Consider the following 23,021-nt stretch of genomic DNA (forward strand, 5'->3'; position numbering starts at 1 on the left):
TTGCTTGTCCAGTGAGGGTCCTGGGTGCTGAGATGATACACAGACAGAGCTAACTCCTGCCTCTGAAGAGGCAGCAACACTAGGCCTGTAATCACAGCCACAGACAGCTTGCCTTGCTTCCACCACATCCATGCTGCCCTAGCCCCAGGAGATCCTCAGTTGCCTGTATCCATAGCAACCAGCATTTGTGAGCTACAGCCCCAGGAGGGAGGGCAGGAGGGTTGCTGCTTTTGAGTTAGCTTATTCAGTGAGAAGACATTTATTCAGCAAGAAGACATCATTTCACTGGCCAGTTGGGAAAGCTCATGTTCTTAAAGGAGATGCCCTCTTGCCCTTTTCATTTATTTTTTTCTCTCTCAGTACCAAGGAGCACATGGGCATGATAGATCCACTGGTTTAAACACAAGGCCTTGTCCTAAATTCTCTTTGAAAGTGATCCTCTCGCTTGTACAACACTTGGGAACTCGGGGAAAGGGAGGACAACTGGAAAATAACAGAAACCCAGACCACACAATCAGAAGGCTGTGGAAAGGATCTTCTGCCTCATCCCTGTGTCAGAGGACTGCTCACCCCGTCTCACAGTGAGGCAACTCAAGCATTTGTTTTCAAAAGTAAATAAAATACTAAAATGAGACAAATCAAACAAAAATACTAAAAAGTAGTTGGGTCAGTCTTCGATCCCTAGGAAACACATCAGAACTCACAAAGTAGGCCTCAAGTATGAATTTAGCATGCCCCCCCGTTTCCCACCCCACCACAATCCCACACCACTGAGGCCAGAACAGAAACTATTCCTGTTTTACCGCTCACACTTGTTCTATCCCCACTGTTCACCTTAGAAAAAAGCTAAATACTCTTTTGAACAAACCAGAGTGTGGTGGTTAGAATAAAAATGGCCCCCACAGGCACTTTAAGAGGTGTGGCCTTGTTGGAGTAGGTGTGTTTCTAGGGGGTGGGCTTTCAGGTCAGTAGTTCACTCTCTCTCGTTGCTGCAAGGCGATCCAGATGTGGAACTCTCAGTAACTTCTCCAGCACCATGACTGTCTGCAGGTTGCTATGCTTCTCGCCATGGCGATAATGGACTAAATCTCTGAACTGTAAGCCAGCCCCAATTAAATGTTTTCCTTTATAAGAGCTGTCATGGTCGTGGTGGTCACAGCAATAGACCCCTAACTAAGACACAGAACAAACCAGTAAATCCAACTGGATTCCCTTCTCTCCAAACATTTCAGGTTCTGCTCTCCATTCCTTTTCTCTCCTACAAGAACTGACCTATATTCTAAATAAAAATAAGCCTGTGGTCCTTTATTTTGTCAAGAAATATGTGTCCTTTGGCTGTTCCCCTATGCTACAAGAACACATATCTGGTGAGGTCTTAAAAAAACATATTCCTGCCACTTGAAGTGCCTGTCACCTCTGAGGTCTTTATTTTTGACTCCCCTTCCCTGTATCTCAGGCCTGCACTACACATGAAGCCACCTTTGCAGTTCTCTCTGGAAGGTACTGCGGGCGCCCTGAGTCATGTGACTATAAGTCCTCGTGTTATGGACAGACTTCCATAACATCCCCTGTCACATACAAAGCATTGCTATCAGCCAGGGTTCCTTCTGCAGACTTCAAGCTTTTTTTAAATTAAATTAGTACAGATAGGGTGGCTTACACCTGTAATCCCAACACCCAAAAAGCTGATGATCCCAATTCTGAGAACAGCTTGAGTTACATGGCAGGCCCTACCTCACAAACAAACAAATAAACACACACACACACACACACACACACACATACACACACACACACTGCTGAATACAGCTATAGAGACCACGTCCTTTCTTCCTGCTGGTCCAACCATCTTTTGCCATAAAGCCAGCATTTTCACCATGGACACAATGGATCCAAGGTGAAGGTTATACTCACTTGATCTCTTTCCATGCAAAAGAATCTATAATAAAATCTATCTATAGGAAGAATGGAATCTCTAAAGAATGGAATCTCTCTGAAAACCACCCCAGAGAACTGGCCAGCTTCTCGGACCCACCCCTCCTTAGCCTTCTGGACAGTGGTCAAGAACCAGACAAAAGATGCAGGACACCGGCTGGGGGCAATTAACACTCGGCCAGCTGGAAGTGTTTTGCTCCAGGATACCCAGATTTGTCCATTTTCCTGCCCTCATCCAGAAAACACCAACTGTTACCCTATGAATTGGGACCCCCAGATCAAAGAAGAGAATGTGAGAGATGAAAGAAGATGAGCCAAGCAGAGATTATTGTTGACACTAGGGGGTAGATGTGTGGGGTTTCCCGATGCTGTGCTCCCTATTTTTATACATTGCAAAACAAAACAAACCCTCAGGTATAATTCTATACTTTGCAGGACCCAAGGCAAAGAAGCTCCCCACAAGTTTTTCTTTCAAATCATAGAGCAAATTCCAAGCTTGGGTTTCTATTAGAAGAAAAGAAGCCTGGGAAATCCGCCTGGGTCACTTGCCTGGATGGTCCTGGGTGTACTCAGGTGTGCGAAGAAAGTACGTCAGCCTGTGGGAGCTGGAGCTCTGAGGCTCTCCTCAGATCCTCACCCGACCTCACAGGACTGCCATAGGAAAGACAGCGCTTGTAGGACTGTGTAACACCTTAAATGAATACAGTGGATGCTTGATGACATTCAGCTTCATTTCTCTTCCTGGTGAAATAATGATGCTCTGTTGCATTCTTGCATTAAGAGCCTTATTGGAATCACACTCCCAAAGTCAGCTGGTGGCCAAGACATACTGAGAAGGAAGCTTCAGGAGAATCAGAAAACTCCATTGCCTAAAATCCTGAGTCCCCATTATCCAGCAAGGCCAGCAGTTCTCAACTTTCCTAATGCTGGAACCCTTTAATCTTAGTTTCTCATGTTGTGGTGACCCCCAATCATAAAAAACATTTTGTCGCTACTTCATGACTGTAATTTTTCTACTATTATGAATCATAATGTAAAGACCTGATATGCAGGATATCTGATATGCAACCCCAAAGGGGTCACAACACACTACTGATCAAGGCTGATACATTACAGCAGATCATTTGCTGGAGGCACTGACTAGAGCTACCAAGCAGGCCAGGGGCATGAATGCACAGCACTCAAGGCCCTTGACTATAAATAGGCTGAAACAGGAGTTGCCAGGAGGATGCTGAACACTGGAGGTTGCAATGACCTGAACAGATAGGTGTACACCAAATCCATAAGGGCCAGATATTACCAAAAAATGGAAGCAACTCAGACTTCTGTCTACCAATAGATGGAAAACCAAATGTGACGTGTACATTGTTGTGCTCTGATACTAACTGTACCCCACAAGAGCACCTGAAGGGTGTTCCGTCCCCAGATGGCAGCACTGTGTAGGGAACAGAGAAGCTTCCGGAGCTGGAGAGGCCTGTCACTGGGTGGGTGTGCCTTTGAGGCCTGGGTGTGCCTTTGAGGCCTGGGTGTGCCTTTGAGGCCTGGGTGTGCCTTTGAGGCCTGGGTGTGCCTTTGAGGCCTGGGTGTGCCTTTGAGGCCTGGGTGTGCCTTTGAAGCCTGGGTGTGCCTTTGAAGCCTGGGTGTGCCTTTGAGGCCTGGGTGTGCCTTTGAGGCCTGGGTGTGCCTTTGAGGCCTGGGTGTGCCTTTGAGGCCTGGGTGTGCCTTTGAGGCCTGGGTGTGCCTTTGAGGCCTGGGTGTGCCTTTGAAGCCTGGGTGTGCCTTTGAAGCCTGGGTGTGCCTTTGAAGATTGTACTGGCCACGGTTTCTCGCCCCGATTCCTGGCTACTGTGCTGGTCTTGGTGGCTCTGCTCCACCACACCGTGTCTGCTGAAATGAACTGAAACCTCTGAAAGTGTGAGCTAAGACATCCTTCCTTAGGTTGCTTTTCTTCCTGGGGTTGTCAGAGCAGAAACAATAACACACAGATAAAATATAATATTAGCAGCCTTAAGAAAGGAATTCTGGGCTTGAAACAAGATGGAGCTGAAGGCTATGTGAGGTGAAACTGGTGCAGTATAAACCCAAAGTAACAGAACTGACATTATAAATGATTTACTAAAAGTTTTGCTTAGGAGACATTCAATCACCCGAAGCAGAATTTAGCTAGGGGACAGCTGCCGCCAAAACACCCCAAAGATAAGTGGTTTGCTACTTAGGCCTGTTAGAGATAAACAAAATTTGCCAGTGCTAAGATGTAAATATTTGTCCATCAGACTTGACCAGCCATCAGGCCCATCCCTAAAGAAAATGCTTTTAACAGGCATGCTCCCTTGAGCTCAAAGGAGCAGCATGACGACACAGCCACTGTTCAGTCCTGGCCTGCCATAGAGACCCCAATGACCTTCTTGAGAAAAATGTAATTCTGCCAGATGGGCAAAATAACCTGGGTAATAGTTATTCCAAAACAACAACACTGGTATACGTAAGAAATAACTCTAGCAATATCTTTGCTGTGTAAATCTCCCATCTAACCAAGTGGCCAGACTTGGAGTCTCCTGTCTCCATTTAAACTGATCAAAGCATGACCTGGGGTCGGAACCTAACATAGATTTAAGGATTACAGTATGTGTAAAACACATCAGCCTAAGTTACCAAAATCCTCTATTTGAGGCTGGCTCCCATCTGAGCATTATCCAGAGTGGATTTCTCACTGGAAAGGCATATTATTTATATAACAAAATAAGCCAGTTACAAAAGGACAAATATTGTATGATTGCATTTATCTGCGTTCCTAATGTAGGTAAGCTGACTGAGGCTAAGTGAAGAATGGTAGTTGTCAGAGGATGGAAGAAAGAAAAATGACGAGTCAATGTCTAATGAGCATGGTTTCAACTTGGGAGTGAAGCAGCATAAAGAGGCAGGGAAATTAAAAAGACACAGGAAGAGAAAGACCACCTTACCACTGGATCTGGCTGAGAAATCAGAACTCCAACATAACTGATCAGGCTGGGATTACTTACAGAGACCAACTGTCTGAGAGACATCTCGAGGATGTTAAGAACATCAAACTATGCCTAGTTAATGCCAGAATGTTTGTGGCCTTGAGTTTAACTGTGTTAGCACTTCTCTCTCATATGGACACTTAAGCAATGCACCTCCCAGAACTACCTTACAATGTCAAGTGCCAAAGGTAATCATTAAAGAAAAATGGGTATGCCTGCCCACACAAATTTTTACTTAATTTTAAAACTCTTATTTCAGTTTTAAGCTTTGATATTTAAACATTGTTGTAAATTATATCATTTAAGTATTAATGTAACTTAGTAAGCCACAGAATTACACACACACACTCACACATGCCATGGAAAACACCCAAGTACCCTCTCTCATGAAGTCCACACCACGTCTGGGGGGGTGCAAAGACCTTTTCATACTCCAATCTCTTCTAATTACTTGATAGGCTCACCCTGCTCCACTGACTGATCCTGGAATTAATCCCAGATGCTTCTCTGACTTTTCCTGAGAAGAGGTCCCTTACTACAGTTGGTTTTGCAAGTTGACAGAAGGGTGCAGCTCAGAGGTGGAGGGAGTGCTTAGAGCTGTGATGCTCCAACACCACACCACAGAGCCAACTGCAATGAACAAGGTGCACCTCATGGGTGCACAGTCAACCAAGTGCACCTCACGGATGCACAGTGAACCAAGTGCACCTGGTCTGAGTGTGCTCCGTCTAGCCCAGGCCTGGTCTCCCGCATGTCCCCATAGAAGCCGCAGCAGGAGAGCTGACGGGCATGCAGAAGGGTGAGCTAATACCCAGGCCCCATGGCTGCCAGTCACTCTGGTTTGCACAGGTCTGAGGCCTTTGGCCTCTTAGATAATCTGCAAGCACTTTGCTGAATGCTCCCTCACAGCCTGCTTTAAAGACAATGAAACACCTGGGTTGCCTGCACAGTATTACTCAGCCAGTGCCAGAATCCATGCTCTCTTCTTTCCCCTCCCCCAGCAATCGAGAAGTCTTCCACGCACTTAGGGTTTCTGAGAGGCTCCCCATCCTGGTCTAACCTGAAGACTTCCAGAGACCCTGGGCAGCTATACCCTTCCCTTCAGGCTATTCTGTGTGAGAGAGGGGCTGTGGCCGCAGGTCTAGGAGTCTGAAGGAAGGACCACAGCAGAAGGCTTGGGTTTGCTTGCTTAGAATCCCAGCTCCTGTCTGACAGGAGCTCTGATGTGTTGATAGCAATCCTTTGGGACCACCCACCTTCTTGAGGCCCGGGTGGTTCTAAGCTAAACACAGAAGCCCAAGTGTAAGCTTTCACTCCTCCACCTCTTCACCGTGTGGCTGTGGGAAAATCAATTAGCCTGCCTGACTATGAAAATAAGGACTGTGGCATCTACCTCACCAAGATGCTTGAGAATATGCCAAGTGAATATAGCAGTGGAAGTCTCCTTTACCATAGTGAGGGTCACCACTTTGGGATGGGAAATAGACCAGGTCAGCTGAGTTCACATTGGCGCACAGATGTGAGTCCTCAAAGGCTTTTAAAGTTGAGGGAAGCTCCTCTGAGGAATGCAAAACATGACTGAGTCTCTGAGAAGCACACAGTGAAGTGAGGTTCAAACAGGTGGGAGGCGGCAGAAGAAAGGGAGAAGCGAGGAGTACAGGCTGAGATGGGCGGGAAGTGGAGAGGGGGTGGAGGATCCAGAATGACTGTTGGGGATGCAAGAACTGGAGGCAGGGCCCCAAGGAAGCTTGGCTTTGCACAGACAGGGCATGGAATAAGGCCAGGTCTCCAGACAGTGAGGATACTGCTGAGCTGCAAGGAAGACACAGGAGGTAAGAAACTGACACCAAAGGCAAGAGAGCTCACCTCCAGAGACCCTAAAAAGGACCAGAGACAGTCTGGGCAGAACTAGCTAGCAGTGGGCATGTGTCCCAGCACTGGCTCCCACAACTATGGGGTGCAGCAGGAAGCAGGGGGGAAGTATGCTGGAGTTAAGAGCCCGAGCCAGGCTGAGCCGTGGGCATGTTCTGGAACAAGAGGGCACATCTACTTGGCTTGGGGCTGAGGAAGAACACACAGCAGCCACGTGCACATGGACAGGGGATTCCGCCTCCCTCCTCCCGTGCTCCTGCTTTCAAGCATCAGTTTATCAATTGCAGCAGGCGGGAGCTGTTATTATCACACCGGACAAAGTCCAAAGAGGCTGGGAGATCACCAGCTGGAGGAGGAGCTGGACAGGAAGCAGCTAGCCTGACCACTCCACTTCATGATTCCAGGATGCTGGCTGTCCTTCCCCTCACAGCTTCTCAGGAAGAATGTGTCGGGAAGAAGACATTCTCGTTGGAGCTGCTGCCTTACCACAGACTGTACAGCAGACAGGAAGAAGCTGTTGGACCTGGACAGCTCACAGGTCCCACTGAAAATCTTTTCTTCTCCCTTTTCAGGCCTCAGCAGCTGCCCATTGCACATGCAATAGGGTGCCCGGTTCTCCTTCCAGAGGCAAAGCACAGCCGGGACTTTGTGATAGGAATCATGAGAGCAGATAAGGGCAGACGCCTAGGGTTCTTTCTAGGTAATGGACACACTCTACCAAAGAGTGTAAAGAAATGTGCACCAAGGCCAGGCTGCTCCCCAGCTCTTCTAGGATGCTCCCCCACACACACACACACACTCTGGGAACTCCCTGGATTTGGGGAAATCTCCAGCAAGCGTAGCTTCTCCCTAGAACCCAACATCCCAGCATACTTACTGATCTATAGTTTGGCATCTCATGGAGACAAGTAACTGCTGGCCTACAGTCCAGAAAGCAGCCACCACAGTACTCAGAAGAAAAACTGCTGAGTTGTCATGGACCCAGAGTCCGGCCCACAGCAACACTCTGCCTAAAGAACAGGATTTTCCAAGCTCCCTAAGGAAGAACATTCCTCCAGTCTCCTCACCGGCTAGAAGCATTTCTTTGCATCAGATCTTAGTCTTTCTGGTGGTCACCAAATAATCTGCTCTGTCACCTCCCTCTTGAAAGGCCAGGATAAGGAGCTTCTAGCATATATGTTCTTGTGCTCCATCATTGCTGGGACACTGGACAGCACGCTAACTTCTCTTTGCCTAGGTGTCCCTGATTCTAAAGTAGGGACAGCACAATCTGACGGCAGAGCTGTGAAAAGACGGGCATCCGGTGCTCAGGGAGGAACCTGCCACAGAGTAAGTGCTCAGTGAACAGTGGTTACAGTCATGTTTCCTGACTGTGTTACCACCACAGGGCTGGTTCCGTCCAGTGTGCCTTGACCTCAGAGAAAGAACTGACCAACAACTTGGCCTACTTCAGCTTCTACCCAGAAGGCCTTGCCTTCCAGTAACCACTCCCAACAACTGAGCATATAAGAGCCAATAATTCCCATTCTCATCCCTCAAAGGCATGTCAGAGGTCATTGGGTCATTCCTCCAAGCCAGGTGTCATCCAGGCAGCCTATGGTTGGTTGATAATACAGGTCATACCCTCTGTAGGCAGAAAAGCAGGTGGCCTGGCATGTACATCACAGAAACAGCCTGCTCTCAGGGCCAGCATGTGCTGCCTTGGACTGTGGGGGCTGGCAGAACTGTGATTCTGTTCCATGTCTCCTCCTCAGGCTACACAGAAGCCAGGTGAGGGTGTGCTGTGCTCCATGGTGAGGGAGCATCCTAGACACTGCTCCTGGAGGAAGCAGTGCTTTCAGAGAGGCTGAGCCCTCAGGGTTCAGCTGGCGATACAATGTTCCTCCAGTACCTGGGGTCTGCTCCTTCTGGACCTAATGTGGTCTTTCCGACCTAAACAAATCACTGAATCTTCAACCCAAACAGCTTTAAAGTCACTGTATCCAAACTCCTGCCTTAAAGAGCCTGCATCCATGAGGGTGTCTTCTCCACCCATCCTACTGGCACACCTCCTCTTAGACAAAGCTGTCCTGGAAGGCAGTTTTCTCCCTCTGAGGAGTGCCAGCAAAGAGCTGCCCCAAACAACCAGGACCAGGAGTTGGCCATCAGAGCCAAGTGACTCAGACCTGACCAGATCTGGCTCCCTGTTCCCGTTCAGAAATGACAGGAACCAAGTTTTCTCAGAACCAGCACACATTTCCTTCCCAAGAAGCCAACTGACAAAGACTATTCCCAGCTCTTCCCAAAAGCAGCTTTGCCTCTTTCTGCCCTGACATCCAGAGGTCAGACAGCCTCAGCTAGAGGGAGCAGTGGCTTGAAATCCAGATGCCCAGAGAAAATGGTAGACAGTAGCAGAGGATACTCACCCAGGAGACTAGACACAGAACCAACATAGTCTTTGTGACTGAATGTGCACCCCCAAATCAGTCCCCTGACAGATCTTCAGTGTCTCTCTTTCCTAAGCAGCCCTCATTCACAGACCAGGGTGCCCTTGCCCGCCCTCACCAGGGCTTTGGATTCTTGTCCCTTGCCCAGTTTCTCCTAAAACTTTAGCCTGCTGAACATGCAAGACCCTCATCAATCCTCCCCCTCCCCCCCCCCCCCCCCCCCGCCTTCTAGCCTGTCTGCTAATCCTGACCAAACCCCTGGGTGAGGATGTCCCAGAACACACCTCCAAGGAGCCTCAGAAGGTCAGAGCAGAATGGGGGAGGGGTGGGCAGGAGGCCAAGAGCAGGAGAGAGCTTACCACCCACCTCTCCTAGCTTGTCCAGATTCTCCACAGGCAGATGCCCTCCTTGGGGACAAGTTGATGCTGAAAGCTGGCCTGAGTAAAATCCCAGCTAGACCCTCTCCCCTGAGTGCTGGCCTTCTGTAGAGCAAAGACTGCAGCCCTACTCCAGCAGGAATCAAAATCATCCCTGGTGCCCCTGCTCCTTGCCAGCCCCCACTTGCCACCTCCCAGCCCTGTGTAACATAAACAGGGCTTTATTATCTCAAGTCCACCACGTCCTCTGAGAGTTCTGTAAATGGAACACCATACAATAACTTGTTTATTAATAACGGCCTGTCCCTTCCCTCAGCCTAGCTCACTCACTCACCACTGTGTCCCCCTCATGCATAATGGAGGATCTGTGTGGCCTGTGACACAAGCCAGGCTGTGCTCCTCAGTCTGAGGGGATAGATGGGGAGAGGTGCCAGCCTCGACCAGGCTCCCTAAGGTGGGGACAGTCGGGGGAAGAACCCCCAGTTATAACTCAAAGACATAATGTGTGTGTGGAGGGGGAAGCTGTGTAAAAGCCCTGGAGCCAGCCCTGCCCTATGCTCACGTCCTATGTGAACCCATGCCAGGGTTACCCAACACCAATACTGGTCTATCTGAGGTAGACAGGGCTCTCTCTCCACAGCCTCTGCCCACTGGCCCACTTCTGTGTAAAGGTCTGGGCCAGGCCTCTCTCTTCCATTCAACACTCCATGACACTCCATGACACACCCCTCCAATTCACACAGTGGCCTTTCAGAAACCAACTTCCAACTGCCCTGTTTTCCCTCTGATGGGCAAGCTGGGGTGGGTCATGGTTTCTCCAAACCCTCCTTTGGAGAGCAGGAAGTCTAGAATATTTAAACATCCTCAAAATGTTTACGGCCCTTATTCCATAAACTTCATTTCCAGAAGTGGACATTAAATGAAAAATCAAGGATGGTGGTAATACTAAGTCAAAGCTCATGGGAATATAGATGCCCTTGGAACCTATGGGAGCAATGTTCCAAGCCCCCGCGGACACCCAGACCAGACACACAAGCCTTCCGTGTAAGATACTATGTCTGCACAGAACCTGTGCATACTTTTAATTACCCCCACACTACTTATAATTCCTGGTACAATTTAAACAATGTCATATTCTTTTTTTTTTTTTCAATGTCATATTCTTTAAGGAAGAATGGCAAGGAAAAAATCCACATATGTTCATACAGACAGATGTTTTTTTCTGAATATTAGTTGGGTCCATAATTTCAAATCCACATGCATGAAAAGATATTTTCATAAAGACAAAGAAGGAAAATAATAGAACATAGCTATTGCTAAGGGAAAATGACAAACAATTACAGCATGTCCACAGTTTAAAAGAAAATAGAAATTATAAATTCTCAAACCAAAGGATCTGGGTTCAAAATCTGGCTCTGTCTTTCACAGGCTGTGTTACTTTGGGCAAGGTACTTAGCCTTTCTGGGCCTTCGTTTTCTTATTTACATGTTAAATTACAAAGATTTAGTGAACAACGGTGTCTGAGATGTATGGTAAGTATTTTAAAAGCTTAAACTCTCATCATCATAAGCAATGAAACACAATGATAAAATAATACAGGATAATATCTTAATAAAATAGAAAAATAAATGGAAAAAATAGAATGATTGTCACTCAGTAAAATTACAGATAATGTGTATTTTCCCCTTTACGTCTGTATTTTCTAAATTTTCTGAAAAGGACATAAATGACTTTTGTTGACAGATTATGGTGGTTAGAGCAACTGAAGATGGTGGCCTTAGCTTTGGAGGTGGCCATTCCTGTGAGACATGCTCATCTGGTCTGCCCATCATGCCAAGCATTGATCGGGTCAACAGCTCTTGCCTCTGGCTTCTCTAAGTCAGCATCTTTTCCCCCAGGGTTTCTCTCCAGGGCTGCTGCTGAGCCATTTCTCTGGCCTACAACAAACATGGCTAGTGACATCTGTGAGGGCCAGGGAGATGAAGAAGAGTACATGGTGGGAAGGTGTTGGCCTAGGATTAGAGCTGGAACAGAGAGGGTGTGTGGGGGGGGGGTTGGTTGGTTGAATTTGTCCCCCTACAGAAGCAATCCTTCTACCAGATGAGTGGGGTGGAGGGGCTAATGCCCAATTCAGAGTTAGCACACATTACCGAGAAACAGACAGAGGCAGATTTGCTTCTGAGGAAGCTGGGTGGGCATTCAGGTGCACCCCCTGGTGGCTATGGAGTAGGGGAGACCCAGAAAGCAGCTTCTCCCATCACTGCCTCTACTTCCCTGCTGCAGGAGTTCAGTCCAACACTTCTGCCGTATTTTGTCATTCCCCTGGTGTATTTCCAGGCAGCCCATCAGTGACTTCTCAAAGTTTCCTGGAGGCATGCCTCCTTTCCCACACCCCAGGGAGCCATCTCCCCAGCAGGGAAATGGGTGGGGAGAACAAGAGTGAAGAGAAGTTGAGGGCAGCAGAGGCATGTGGGCACAGAAGGGAGCCACTGGCCCACCTGAATGTGGGTCACATTTGCAGAGGACAGCAGGCATACCAACACTGAATGGTCGCAGTGACAGCTGGCAGGCCTGGAGGAGCACTCATGACGTCCTGGCCAGGCAGCTGAGTTGTGCTCTCCACTGCTTTCCACTGTCGGGGTCACCCGCCTGCTGGCCATTACCCCTCCCCCAAGTGACCTCCGTACCAAGCCCAACCTTCTGGCTCTTTCATGTTGAAATAGATCTGCAATACCACGACTTGGAGGATTGCCAGCTCTTGTGGCCAAAGGCTGCAAGACAGAGAGGACAGGGCTGGGCTGAGCAGGCCAGAAACCCTCCACTCATGCCTGTTAGCTAACGGCCGACCCCTGGCTACATAACCTGGTCCAGTTTGGAAATCAAATGTTTTTACAACAGGGAACTTGCGGCCGTGATAGATTGTGTCTGAAGAGCTTAAGCAGGAATGGGGCATCCTTCTCGGAGCTGTAGATAGCCTGGCACTGAGGGGCAGGTAGGATACAACCACCCCTGAGACCAGGGCTTGTTCAGGACTGAGCCCTAAACTATACAGACTGGCAGCAGCGGTGGAAAAGTCAGTCACTGAAGCCAGCTCGGTAAATGCGTTATCATGACTGTTTACTTGATAGGATAAGAAAACCAGGGTAAAGAAACTGAGAAGAGGAGATTAAAGAAACATCTCTGGAAACGTCTGTGAGGGTATTTACAGAGAGAGTGAAATGGAAGGATGAGAGGAGCACCACCCCACTGTCTGGGCCTGTATGGAATCAAATGGAAAGGAGAAAGCCTCTCTGATTCCTGCCTGCTGTGACGTGAGCTGCTCTGCTCTGCCACACTGAACTAAAATCTCTGGAACCATGCACAAAGCAAACAATTCCTCTCTTGAGCTGCTTCTCTCAAGTACTTGGTCACAGTCACGTGAATGTGAAACTAATGCAAACCTCTAGAGAAGTCACGGCCAAGTCAAGACCACATGGACCTGTCCCGTCTCTGCTCAGGTGTGGCAAGATGGGTCTGACTGTGCTTGTGCCAGTGTGTAGGTGTGAGTCTTTGGGAGGTCTAGTGTGTGTGTCTAGGAAAGGGTTTCGGTCTCATGTGTGCCCCAGGGAGTGTGTGCATGTGTGGCACAGTGTGTGTATTAAAGTGTATACAGGCATCTTGGTGTGTGTGTGTGTGTGTGTGTGTGTGTGTGTGTGCAGATGGATTTACAGGCTGGTGGTGGTGGTATGTATGTGTGTCTGGTGAGATGGACTAGATAAAATTGTGTTTAAAGTTGAGTCTTGTGTGTGTGCTTGTGGAATGCATGTCTACTTAGATCTGTGCAGAGTAGCTGTGTGTCTCCATGTGTGCATGACATGTCTGTGTGTGTGTGTGTGTGTGTATGTAGTTGTGCATGGTGTTTGTGTGTGTATGGTGTGTGTTCATGGTGTTTGCAAAGGCAGAAGTTGCAGAAGGAAGGACTCAAAGCCCCATGGCACCCTTGCTGTTACTAGAATTCTCTCCAGCTGAAAACAGAATGGCGCTTAGAACCTCTTGTACGGGTGACCTCGGAGGGGTCTCCTGTTCTTGCCCCAGGTGGACAGCCAGCAGCCTCGCTGACAACATACAGTAGCTTTCCTCCAGGTGCAGAGGAAGGCCACCTGCACACCTCACCTTTTCTGACCCTAAGACTCCTTCTTCATTTCTTCATGAAAAGCTGACTGGGTCCATTCTGTAGGGCTGAGTGCCATGCTCCCTTCTCCATGAAGTCTGTCTAGCCCTTCAGCTGGAGGTGAGCAGCCCCACCCTTGGTTTCCAAAGCAAGCCATGCATGCCCTTGCATGGACTCCATTCTCTCATAATGAGACCAGCAGCCATGGTGACTTACCATCAGGAAGCAGTCTCTCAGGCACCTCATCTAATGAGAGATGCAGAGAACATTTACTGGCCTATGATGTCAGCAACTGGAGAGGAGAAGGAAGAAGTGTGAGAGCTGGTAGGGACAAGAGGGAAGCCAGGGAGTCGCCAGCTCTGATATGCTGCAGGGCTGGCTGGAAAGGCCTTTTTCTTTCTCTGGACTCAGACTCTGAGTGAGAAGAAGGCAACTGCTTCATTCTCAAGAAACATGGTGCCTAAGAACTGACCTCTCTCAAGGGCTTGACATGGCTCCCAAGGCTCCATCCATACTAGAATGCATCTCCTCAGTGAGCTGAGCTTTAGCTCTGTGATGATGAGCCTGGCCAGTCTTCATAACCAGCCAGATCTCCAGTTCACAGAGTGGAGCCACCGACAGAAGTGGGGTGGGGAGTGGAGCATGTGGGCAGGGTAAGCAGGAAGCACTCACTCTCTAGGGTCTGGTGCTGGAGGAATGTGGCATTCACGCCGCCCATGAAACAGGCAGCAGCACTGGACTCTGAGAACTGAAGCTCTTGGAAAGGCTGACCAGGTAAGCGCTGGCACAGATGTGGCCCAGAGGACAGGTCTGTCACGGCACTTCTGGAAGAAGGAATCAGCACATGTCAGAAACTGGTGTGTCTGTGTGCACCAAAATCGAGCCATCTGTATCACAAAGCCCAGCAGCTCGGCCTCCATCCAACAGAAAGTAGCACCTATGTCCACAAAGACACACTAAAGACTCAGATTCATAGGAAGTGCAAGCAGCCAAGACAAGATTAGAATAGAGCAAAGTCAGAGATTCACACTTCCCAATTCCAAAACTTAAAAAGCCACGGTGGTCAGGTCAGTGTGCTAAGCAGAGAGAATGATGGAACTGAACTGAGAGTCCACAGACAAACGTATACATCTATAAACAATATATGTGGCAAGAGTCCCAGTCTACCACAGGATGAGAGGAGGAGAATGTCATCAATACTGGCTATCTAGGACAGCCAAATTGTCACATGAAAAATTAAAAAAAAAAAAGTTGAGCCCTTCAGTATATGATTCAATATAAACAACAAATTAAGTCTAAATGGATCAGTGGCCTGGATACAATAAAATATCAATCTAATGTCCATGAATGTAAAAACCGATTCTTCGATGTGTCGCACAAGCGATGAGAAAAAAATGGGACTTCATCAACACATGTGTGCATTATAAGATATTACCAAAAAATGAAAAGACCTATAGAATGGAAGAAAATATTTTCAAGTTATATGTCCCATAAGAGCTTACTGCCCAGAATATAGGAAGGGCCCATAAAATTCAACCACAAAAGAAAAAAGATGTCAAAAGATTTTTATTAGAGAAATGCACAGTGAAACCACAGTGAGACACCACCTATGCCTATGAGCAGAGCTATCATCAGTAAAATTAAAACAAAACAAAACAAAAACCAGTGTTAGGAAGGGTGGGAGGAGGCGGGGGCTCTCCTGCACCACCATGAATGCACAAATGATGCAGACACTGCAGGAAATAGTCCCCCAGCAACCTAAGCAGAGAGGCACTACATGACAGGCACCTTCACCTTAGATGTGTAAAGCCATGAGAACAGAAAACAGGGACCCAGATAAAAAGGACTGGAAGTGGCTCAGTCAGTACGGTGCATCACAAATAAATGAAGAAAAAAAAAAAAAGCTCAGACACATGCTATAATGTGGACGAACCTTAAAAACATTATGCTGGGGCTGGAGAGATGGCTCAGGGGTTAAGAGTACTGACTGTTCTTCCAAAGGACCCGGGTTTGATTCCCAACACCCACACAGCAGCACACAACTGTCTTTAACTCCAGGGGATCCAATGTCTTCTGTTCTGCAGGTTCCTGCATGCCTGTGGAGCACCCAGCTCACACAACCACACACTTACACATAAAAGTAAGAGATAAATACGTAGTTCAAAAATTGAAATCTTAAAAAAGTCAAGTGAAAAGACTCAGACACAAAAGAACAAAGAAGGTATGATTTCACATCTATGGATGAGACAGAGTAATGGGGATGCAAATTAGACCAGAGCTATGAAGGGCTTGGAGGATGGGAAGGAGGTAGTTGCTGCTTGGTGGTTACAGGTTTCTGTCTGCAGTAGTTTGGAAGTAGACACTGCTGCACAGAGCTCTGCTTATAGAAAATGCCGCCGTATTGTTCACCTGAAGTGGTTAAACTCGCGTAAGTGTCTGTATATCCACAATTTCAAAATTAGGAAAAGAAAAAGCTTAGAGCAGCATCCTGCCCTGCTTTGCTATTAAGCCACTAATATGTGATTCCAAAGAAATGGTTGCTGGAAAAGCATTTTCAGAGGAACTACTTCCCCTAAGGGCAGTATTCATCAAAACTTGGGGCGAGTTAGAGTGGCTCTGACATTCCCCTGACCATCTATGTCATCTACTTTCAGTCCTGGCTACAACTGAGGACAGTGTCACCAGCCTCCTATGCCTCTGAAATTTCCTGAGAATCTGATAAAGACTCCAGCCATCCCCCTTGCCCCAGACCACTCCCTGGACCTCTCTTCTTCATCTCCATCACTGCTAGCTACCAGTTTTGAACAAGGAGGAGACCCCCTCCCACCCATCCGGTCAAACATCCCTGGCCTATGTGCTTTACCTCGTCCAGAACCTTCCAAATGCTTCATTTTTAAAGGGCATCCCTGACAGTCCAGGTTACAGTCCAGAAGACACGTTATTTTTAAAACATTCAAAACCTAATTCATCAAGGTACCACCTGTACTTTTCATCAGCCTCCCTTCTCCTCACATTCGCCCACCCACCCCCACCCTCAGAGAAAAAAGGAAAGCAACAACTGTAGCAGTATTCTCTGCAGGGTCCCCTTCCCAGCCAGCCTCCCTAGGTTCACTTCTATCCTTATTATGACAGGACACCTGTTCTGAGCCTGGGTTCCCCACTGGCTCTTCTTGGGCAGAGTAGATACAGTGTTGGTATCAACCATCCCTACCACACTTCCCATTTATATTTTAGACTTTATCCCCTTAAAACTCCTGAAAGGCAAATCTTCCCTTAATTTCCTAAAGGCGTACATAATTCAATAACCATTCACAGCAGCTTTTTATGATAAGCCTAGAAAGCTGTCTGACTCTTCTTTCAAATGAATTGGAATTTATACATTTAAATGAGTGTTGTCTTCTTCAAAGAGGTCCCCTGGGAACCTATCTGCATAGCCGACAATGCTCCGCTGAAGCTGAGAGCAGGCTTTTCCGCAGCTCTCTATGGCCCTGCCTTTAAAGCCTGCTGCACACCTTTTAAAGGGCCCCCACGGAGGTGTGATTGCTTCCCATCACAGTACATATGATTTTCTTTTCCTTACTTTGAAAGATGGAGCCAGGGCTTAGGAAGATGGAGAGGATGTGCTGCAGCTGGGAATAGTGTTTGGTGCCAAAAGCAAAGAAAGGGAGGCTTTCAAGGCTACTGTCCAGGGAAGATAAAATTAGATTTTGTGCACTGGCTTCACTGAAGAAACAAACGTGCAGCTCGGGGCAGTGATAGCACATGGCTAAGACCTCACAATAACAGAAAGATGGTGAGAAAGAACTCCACAGCTGCCGTGATAAGCCCCTACAGTGTCCAACCATGTTACGTGTGTCCAATCCTGGTCCTGACCAGGGATTAGGAACCAGAAACCTCTCTCAAGTGGCCCTCAGTCCTGAGCCAGAGTACATGGTTTCCAAAACCAGATGTGAAAAGGTAACCCAGACCTGCCAGTTCTTCTGTAAGTAAACACTGAGTCAATACAAGACCTGACCATTCCAGTGTTGGGTGTTCCCTCCCCCCCAAAAAAACTGAAAACAGTGTTCAAGCAGAAAGTTACACAGAAAAGTGTTCACAATGGCACTTTTTACATCAGAAGGTTGAAACAACTCAAACAGCTCATCAACAGATGAGCAGATAAATGTGCCCATAGACAAGCCATCAAGTTCTGACGTTCACCAGATCAATGGTTTAAGACTTGCAAATGTTAATGAGTGAAAGAAACCATATACCCAAACTTGGTGCATATGATCCCAGCTATATGAAATGTCCAAGAGCATGTGAGTATACAGACAGGGGCTGGGAACCCAGGAAGGGACATGACTGCTTAACTGGCCGGGGCGTTCCTTTGGGGATGGTCAAAGTCCTAAAACTAGACGCCAATGAATTAAACACTTCTCAAAAGTCAGGGCTGAGGAGCAGCTTAGTACAAGAAGGTTGGTTTGTGAAAAGCCCTGGGTTCAAACTCCATCATGGTGGGGGAGGAGGAAATTACATGTAAATTCTATGTATATGTATTTTACCACAAGAAAAAAAAGAGAAAATGTCTGTGCTGGATTCTAGTAGGTATGGTCTGTAACCGGTAGAAGAGTGGCCGTGGGACCCAGTTAGCAATTCTCCCAGGCAAAGGGGCTGAGACCCTGGAAGGTGGCAAAGCAGCGAAGTGGAGACAGCAGTGCAGAGGACTCTGCCCAGTGACACTCAACCCAATGCCCTGGCCCCTCACCACCTCAGACTATCAGTTCATGATGTGGAGCCAGGGTGGGAAAAAGAGCTCCAGAGCAGAGGCAGGGGCGTGTCTGAGCAACCTGAGAGGAGGACCTCTGTAGCCCAGCTGTGGATCCCACTCACCCTAAACCCATCTCACATCATGGCCATCAGATTACAAACTGCAGGCTACAGAAGGGGAGGGGAGAGCTGGAGGAGGTAAGACCATTCTTCCCGACAGCCTCACTCTCCTGCTGCCTTCCCTTCCTACCCCACCCCCACCCGGCGCTCACAGATGTTCCTGGTGTGGGTCTACACCCCAGTTCCCGCCTTATCAGAAACGCTGAGCCTGCTCTCCAGCCTGCCAGCCTCCACGGCAGCCTCTAGCTGAGAGGTCTATCTCCCTAATCTTTATGCAGAAGGATTTACCAACACATAGTGAACACAAGACCCTTAGCAGCAATTATAAGACTAATAATGTGGAGTCCTGAGTGATTATTACGGGCCCAGATCTCTTATTAGTTATGAAAGCTGGTGAATCAAGGGAGCAGCAAATTCTAAAGTGTGAGACAACTTGAAATGTTCAGTGGTCTCGTTTAGTACAGATGTTGGAGCCAAGAGGGCCTCTGGGAAATGCTGGGAAAGGAACTCAGGAAGCAGCCTGTTCCTGGCCATCCTTTCATTTACTCCATAACCACACAGACATTTCCCGGGTTCCTGCAATGTGGCACCAAGGCAAAGTTCCTGTGGCAGAATTAATGGGGTAGAGTGTGGGACACAGACTGTCTGGAGGCCTGGTTGCTGCAGTTAATGGGATGATGCTCTGCTCATAAGGTCACTCTTCATCCAAGAGAACCTGTTACAGGGAGCAAAGCGTGGCTAGAGTCAGTGCAGTCAAGCTGTGGGGAGGCCACCAGACAGATCGGATAAAAAACACCCCATGTTCTTGTGCTAAGAAAGGGAGCCAGAGGTCAGCTAGTGAGAGGAGCCCTTACTTTTGACCTTTCAGAAATACAAGTGAAAATCATAGACCTGGTAGAGAGAGTTGCCATAGCCATTGAGGGCCCCAAAGTCCCTGCAATGAACAGACATGTGATGGAGTGGGCCCAGGTGCAGACAGGCTCTACTTCACAAAACCTCTCTGAAGACACAGTGATGAGGAAGGAAAATGTCAACTAGAAAGCAAGGAAGGGGAGAGAAAGAAAGAGAGAGAGAGAGAGAGGCTGAATAAGAAGAGGCTACTCTGAGAGGTAACAAGGCAGGCAGGCCTGTTGCCATGGCAACACCCTCCTGCCTGGTACCCAGGAATAAATTATTGATCAGGGGTAGTGGTTCTCTCCCCTTCCCAGAGCCCCTAGTGCCCTCTTCACTGCCATCAATATCCTCGCCCCCACTCCGCTTGCTCGGTATTTGCCTTTATGAGTCACTCTGAGACCCATCAGGAGTCCAGAGAATCACAAGGTCTCCTCTACCCACCCCAGGCTGTCCCTTGCCATCATGCAGCTTTGCTCTTCCAGCTACCTGTTACACATGAATTATGCTGTCTTCAAACTCATGTTGAAGTGCTAACACAAAGGACCTTAAAGCGAGAGGCAAGCGAAGAAATATGCAGTCACTCTCGTGGACTCTAGTCCAGTCATAAATAGCCTGGTAAGACATCATCACACAGACAGGCACAGAGAGAAAAGTGTGTGAAGACACACAGAGGAAGTGGCCAGCTATACCCATAGGGCAGGCTCTCAGAGGAAATTATCCCAGGAACATCTTCATCTACACTTTAGCTTCGAATGGGAGGAAACGAGTGTCTGTCATTGAAGCTACCTGGTCTATAGTACTTGTTTGAGGAGCCCTAGAAAACAGTACACTACTTAATTAGGAACACCTGAAAGCCATCTGTAAGCTTTGCAGAACTGAAAACTGTCTCAGCTGTGGGGTCAGAGGACAGTGAGATGCCACATGTACCTGTCATGGGCTCCAGGACAGAGGCCACAAGAAAGGCAGGGCAACCAGCCCTGAACCACAGCCCTGGCAGCAGGTAGGCAGGGGCAGACAGTGCAGGAAACTGCACCTGTCCTACCTCACAAGTCAACTAGCCTGAGAAGACAAGAGGCTGAAGGCAGAGCAAAGTGAGACACAGAACAGCAAGGAGAAACATAGCCACGGGCTGGGACCATGCTGGGTAGACCAGGGTTTGTATTCAGGAAGATGGAGAACCTACTGTCCAACTCCAGTGTGCAGAGAGTGCGGAGAGACCGTAGGCTCAAGAGGCGAGCACCAGCCAGGGCAGACTCCACACAGTGACAGTGTGGCTATAAAGTGGCCCAGCCACTGTGGATCACAGCATGACGGGTGGCAGGCCCTCGCTTCCACCCTCAGTGCTATCCCCTCAAGAACTGGAAACAGGCATTGCTCACAGCAGCATCAGTCAGCCAAGTCCTCCAGCAGGTGAATGATGAGGGGAACTGTGTGTAACCACACTGCAGAAGAACTCAGCCATCAGGGGAAGGACTGGTGAATGCCATGGTATGGATGGGCCTGTAGGGTATTAGTGGAAACTGAGCAAAGCCAGACACAGGAGCTGTGTGTTCTATGTTCTCACTAATGTGAAATCTTCATCCATGTTTAAACCTGTGCAGAGAAAGCACACAAATGGCCACCAAGGGACTGAGGGAAATAGGAATGGGAATGTTGCTCAGTGGGTAGAGACGTCCTCTGCAGTAAGGCAGAGTTCGAAACTAGAGAGGGGTGAGACTGTACAGCACAGCAGATCCAGGGGGCAGCTAACTGTTCACTTTAAATCTGTTGACTTTTTTGGAGGAGTGTGCTGAGAATCAAACCGATGGTCTCACGCATATATGAGGCGAGTTTTTACCTCTGCACTATATCCATGGGGTTTTGTTTCATTTTTGTTTTTGAGACAGAGTCTTCAACTCATTCTGCCCACTCAGGTCTGAACTGTGGCTTCTCCTCCCCCAGTCTCCCAGTAGCTGGGATTGCAGGCCTGCATCACTAGGCATGGCTGAAATTGTTGGTTTTAAGGGAGCAGAACTGAGCCTCGGCAAACTATTAGTTTTTAAAGTTAAACACTGTGTATGTGGGGAATCTTTATCATACTTCTGTCTTTGACTACACAGCGAAGGTGCACATACTCCTGCCCTTCCCCATACAGGTGACGAGGAAGGTCTCCTAGTCTGATAATGTTCTGAAATCTGAAGCATTTGCATGTTCACCTGGAGCACCCATTGCTGCAGCTTGGACAGTGAGAAGAGATTTGTGCTGGAGTTGTGTGGATGGATTTTCCTTCTATCCCTTATTTAGTGACTAAGCCTGAGCCCCAGAAGTCTGGTTAGGGGCTCCACGTCAGAGCACATGGCAGTTCTGTTAAAAGGCTGAGATGAGGGTCTCCATGCAGGTGAAGTGACACTGGACACAGTAAAGAGGGGATATAAGGTGACACTGGAAAGCACACACTCACTGATGCTCCATGTGCTGATAACCATGCATGGTACCCTCAGTACCTCAGCATCCTTGAAGGTAGTAGGTCTAAAGATCATTTGCTGGCAACCCAGAGAAGACTCAGCAAGGACTTCCCAGAAGACTGAAGAGCTTCTGCCTAAGCAGGGCTGGAAAAGGACCTTAGCTAGATAGACCCCATCTCCTGATGCCAGACGGGAAGAAAGTTCGGGTGGGCTGGTACTAAGCTGAGCTGTCTGCCTATCTTGGAGATACATGCCTGGGGGGAGGGCTAGCAGCCCAGAAGGGCTTGAAAGGAGCTCATACCCACAAGAACAGGCTGACTAGTGAAAGGATGCAGAAACCATAGAGTTAATCCCAGGGTGATGGACAGCTGTCCAAGGATCTCCTCCCTCCTTGCACTGAAGCATCTGCTGGAAAGCCACAGGTAATTAGGGCAGCTTAGAGGATTTTCCCGGGCCAGAAGGTTAGGAGGAGGTGGCCTAACTGGGCTGTATCAGGCCAAGCTCCCAGGGTCTGAGCTGGCCCCTTCCTCATTTTGGCTGGGTTAAATTGCAGCAAAAAACTGAACTGGAAAAAATAGAAGTAAGCAAGGCTACCCTATTATACATTCCCTCAACGCGCTCAAGGCCCAGTAAGAAGACAGACAGACAGACAGATACACACACACACACACACACACAGAGAGAGAGAGAGAGAGAGAGAGAGAACGGGAACTGTTCCCGGAATTCTGTTCCTGTTGAGTGTTTGAGATCAACAGAAAGTCTAGGTGAGAGAGGATGGCAACCTGACAACTACAAAGGTTAGCCTGGTGGTTGAGGTTAGCCTGGTGGTCAAGGGTTAGCCTGGTGGTCAAGGTTAGCCTGGTGGTCAAGGTTAGCCTGGTGGTTGGTTAGCCTGGTGGTCGAGGTTAGCCTGGTGGTCAAGGTTAGGCTAGTGGGCAAGCCTAGGCTTGCGAGACAAGTCAGAATGTTCACCTGAAATTCCCCGGAAAGAGGAACAGAAAAAAGCCTTGTAGAAAACCCTGCAGTGGATTCTGTCTCCTCTCTCTCCTCTC

General features: G+C 48.2%; 1 protein-coding gene across 21 annotated transcripts in view; it reads right to left on the bottom strand.

Annotated features, from left to right (window-relative positions):
• The window catches only part of Nfasc (neurofascin), a 168,528-nt gene that overhangs the window by 126,781 nt on the left and 18,726 nt on the right, over positions 1-23,021 (bottom strand). For 3 of the 21 annotated variants that reach the window (XM_060364292.1, XM_060364287.1, XM_060364281.1), the window contains exon 1: positions 9,595-9,815. The exons of 4 other annotated variants lie outside the window; for them this stretch is intronic. In XM_060364292.1, the coding sequence (XP_060220275.1) occupies positions 9,595-9,764 (170 nt within the window). In that variant the 5' untranslated portion in view covers positions 9,765-9,815. Of the gene's footprint in view, positions 1-9,214; positions 9,236-9,519; positions 9,540-9,594; positions 9,816-23,021 lie in introns of those variants that run through there. 14 more of the 21 variants (XM_060364282.1, XM_060364284.1, XM_060364283.1 and 11 more) reach the window with 9 other exon arrangements.

This window comes from Meriones unguiculatus, chromosome 11 (assembly GCF_030254825.1).
Source record: "Meriones unguiculatus strain TT.TT164.6M chromosome 11, Bangor_MerUng_6.1, whole genome shotgun sequence".
NCBI classification, from domain to species: Eukaryota; Metazoa; Chordata; class Mammalia; order Rodentia; family Muridae; genus Meriones; species Meriones unguiculatus.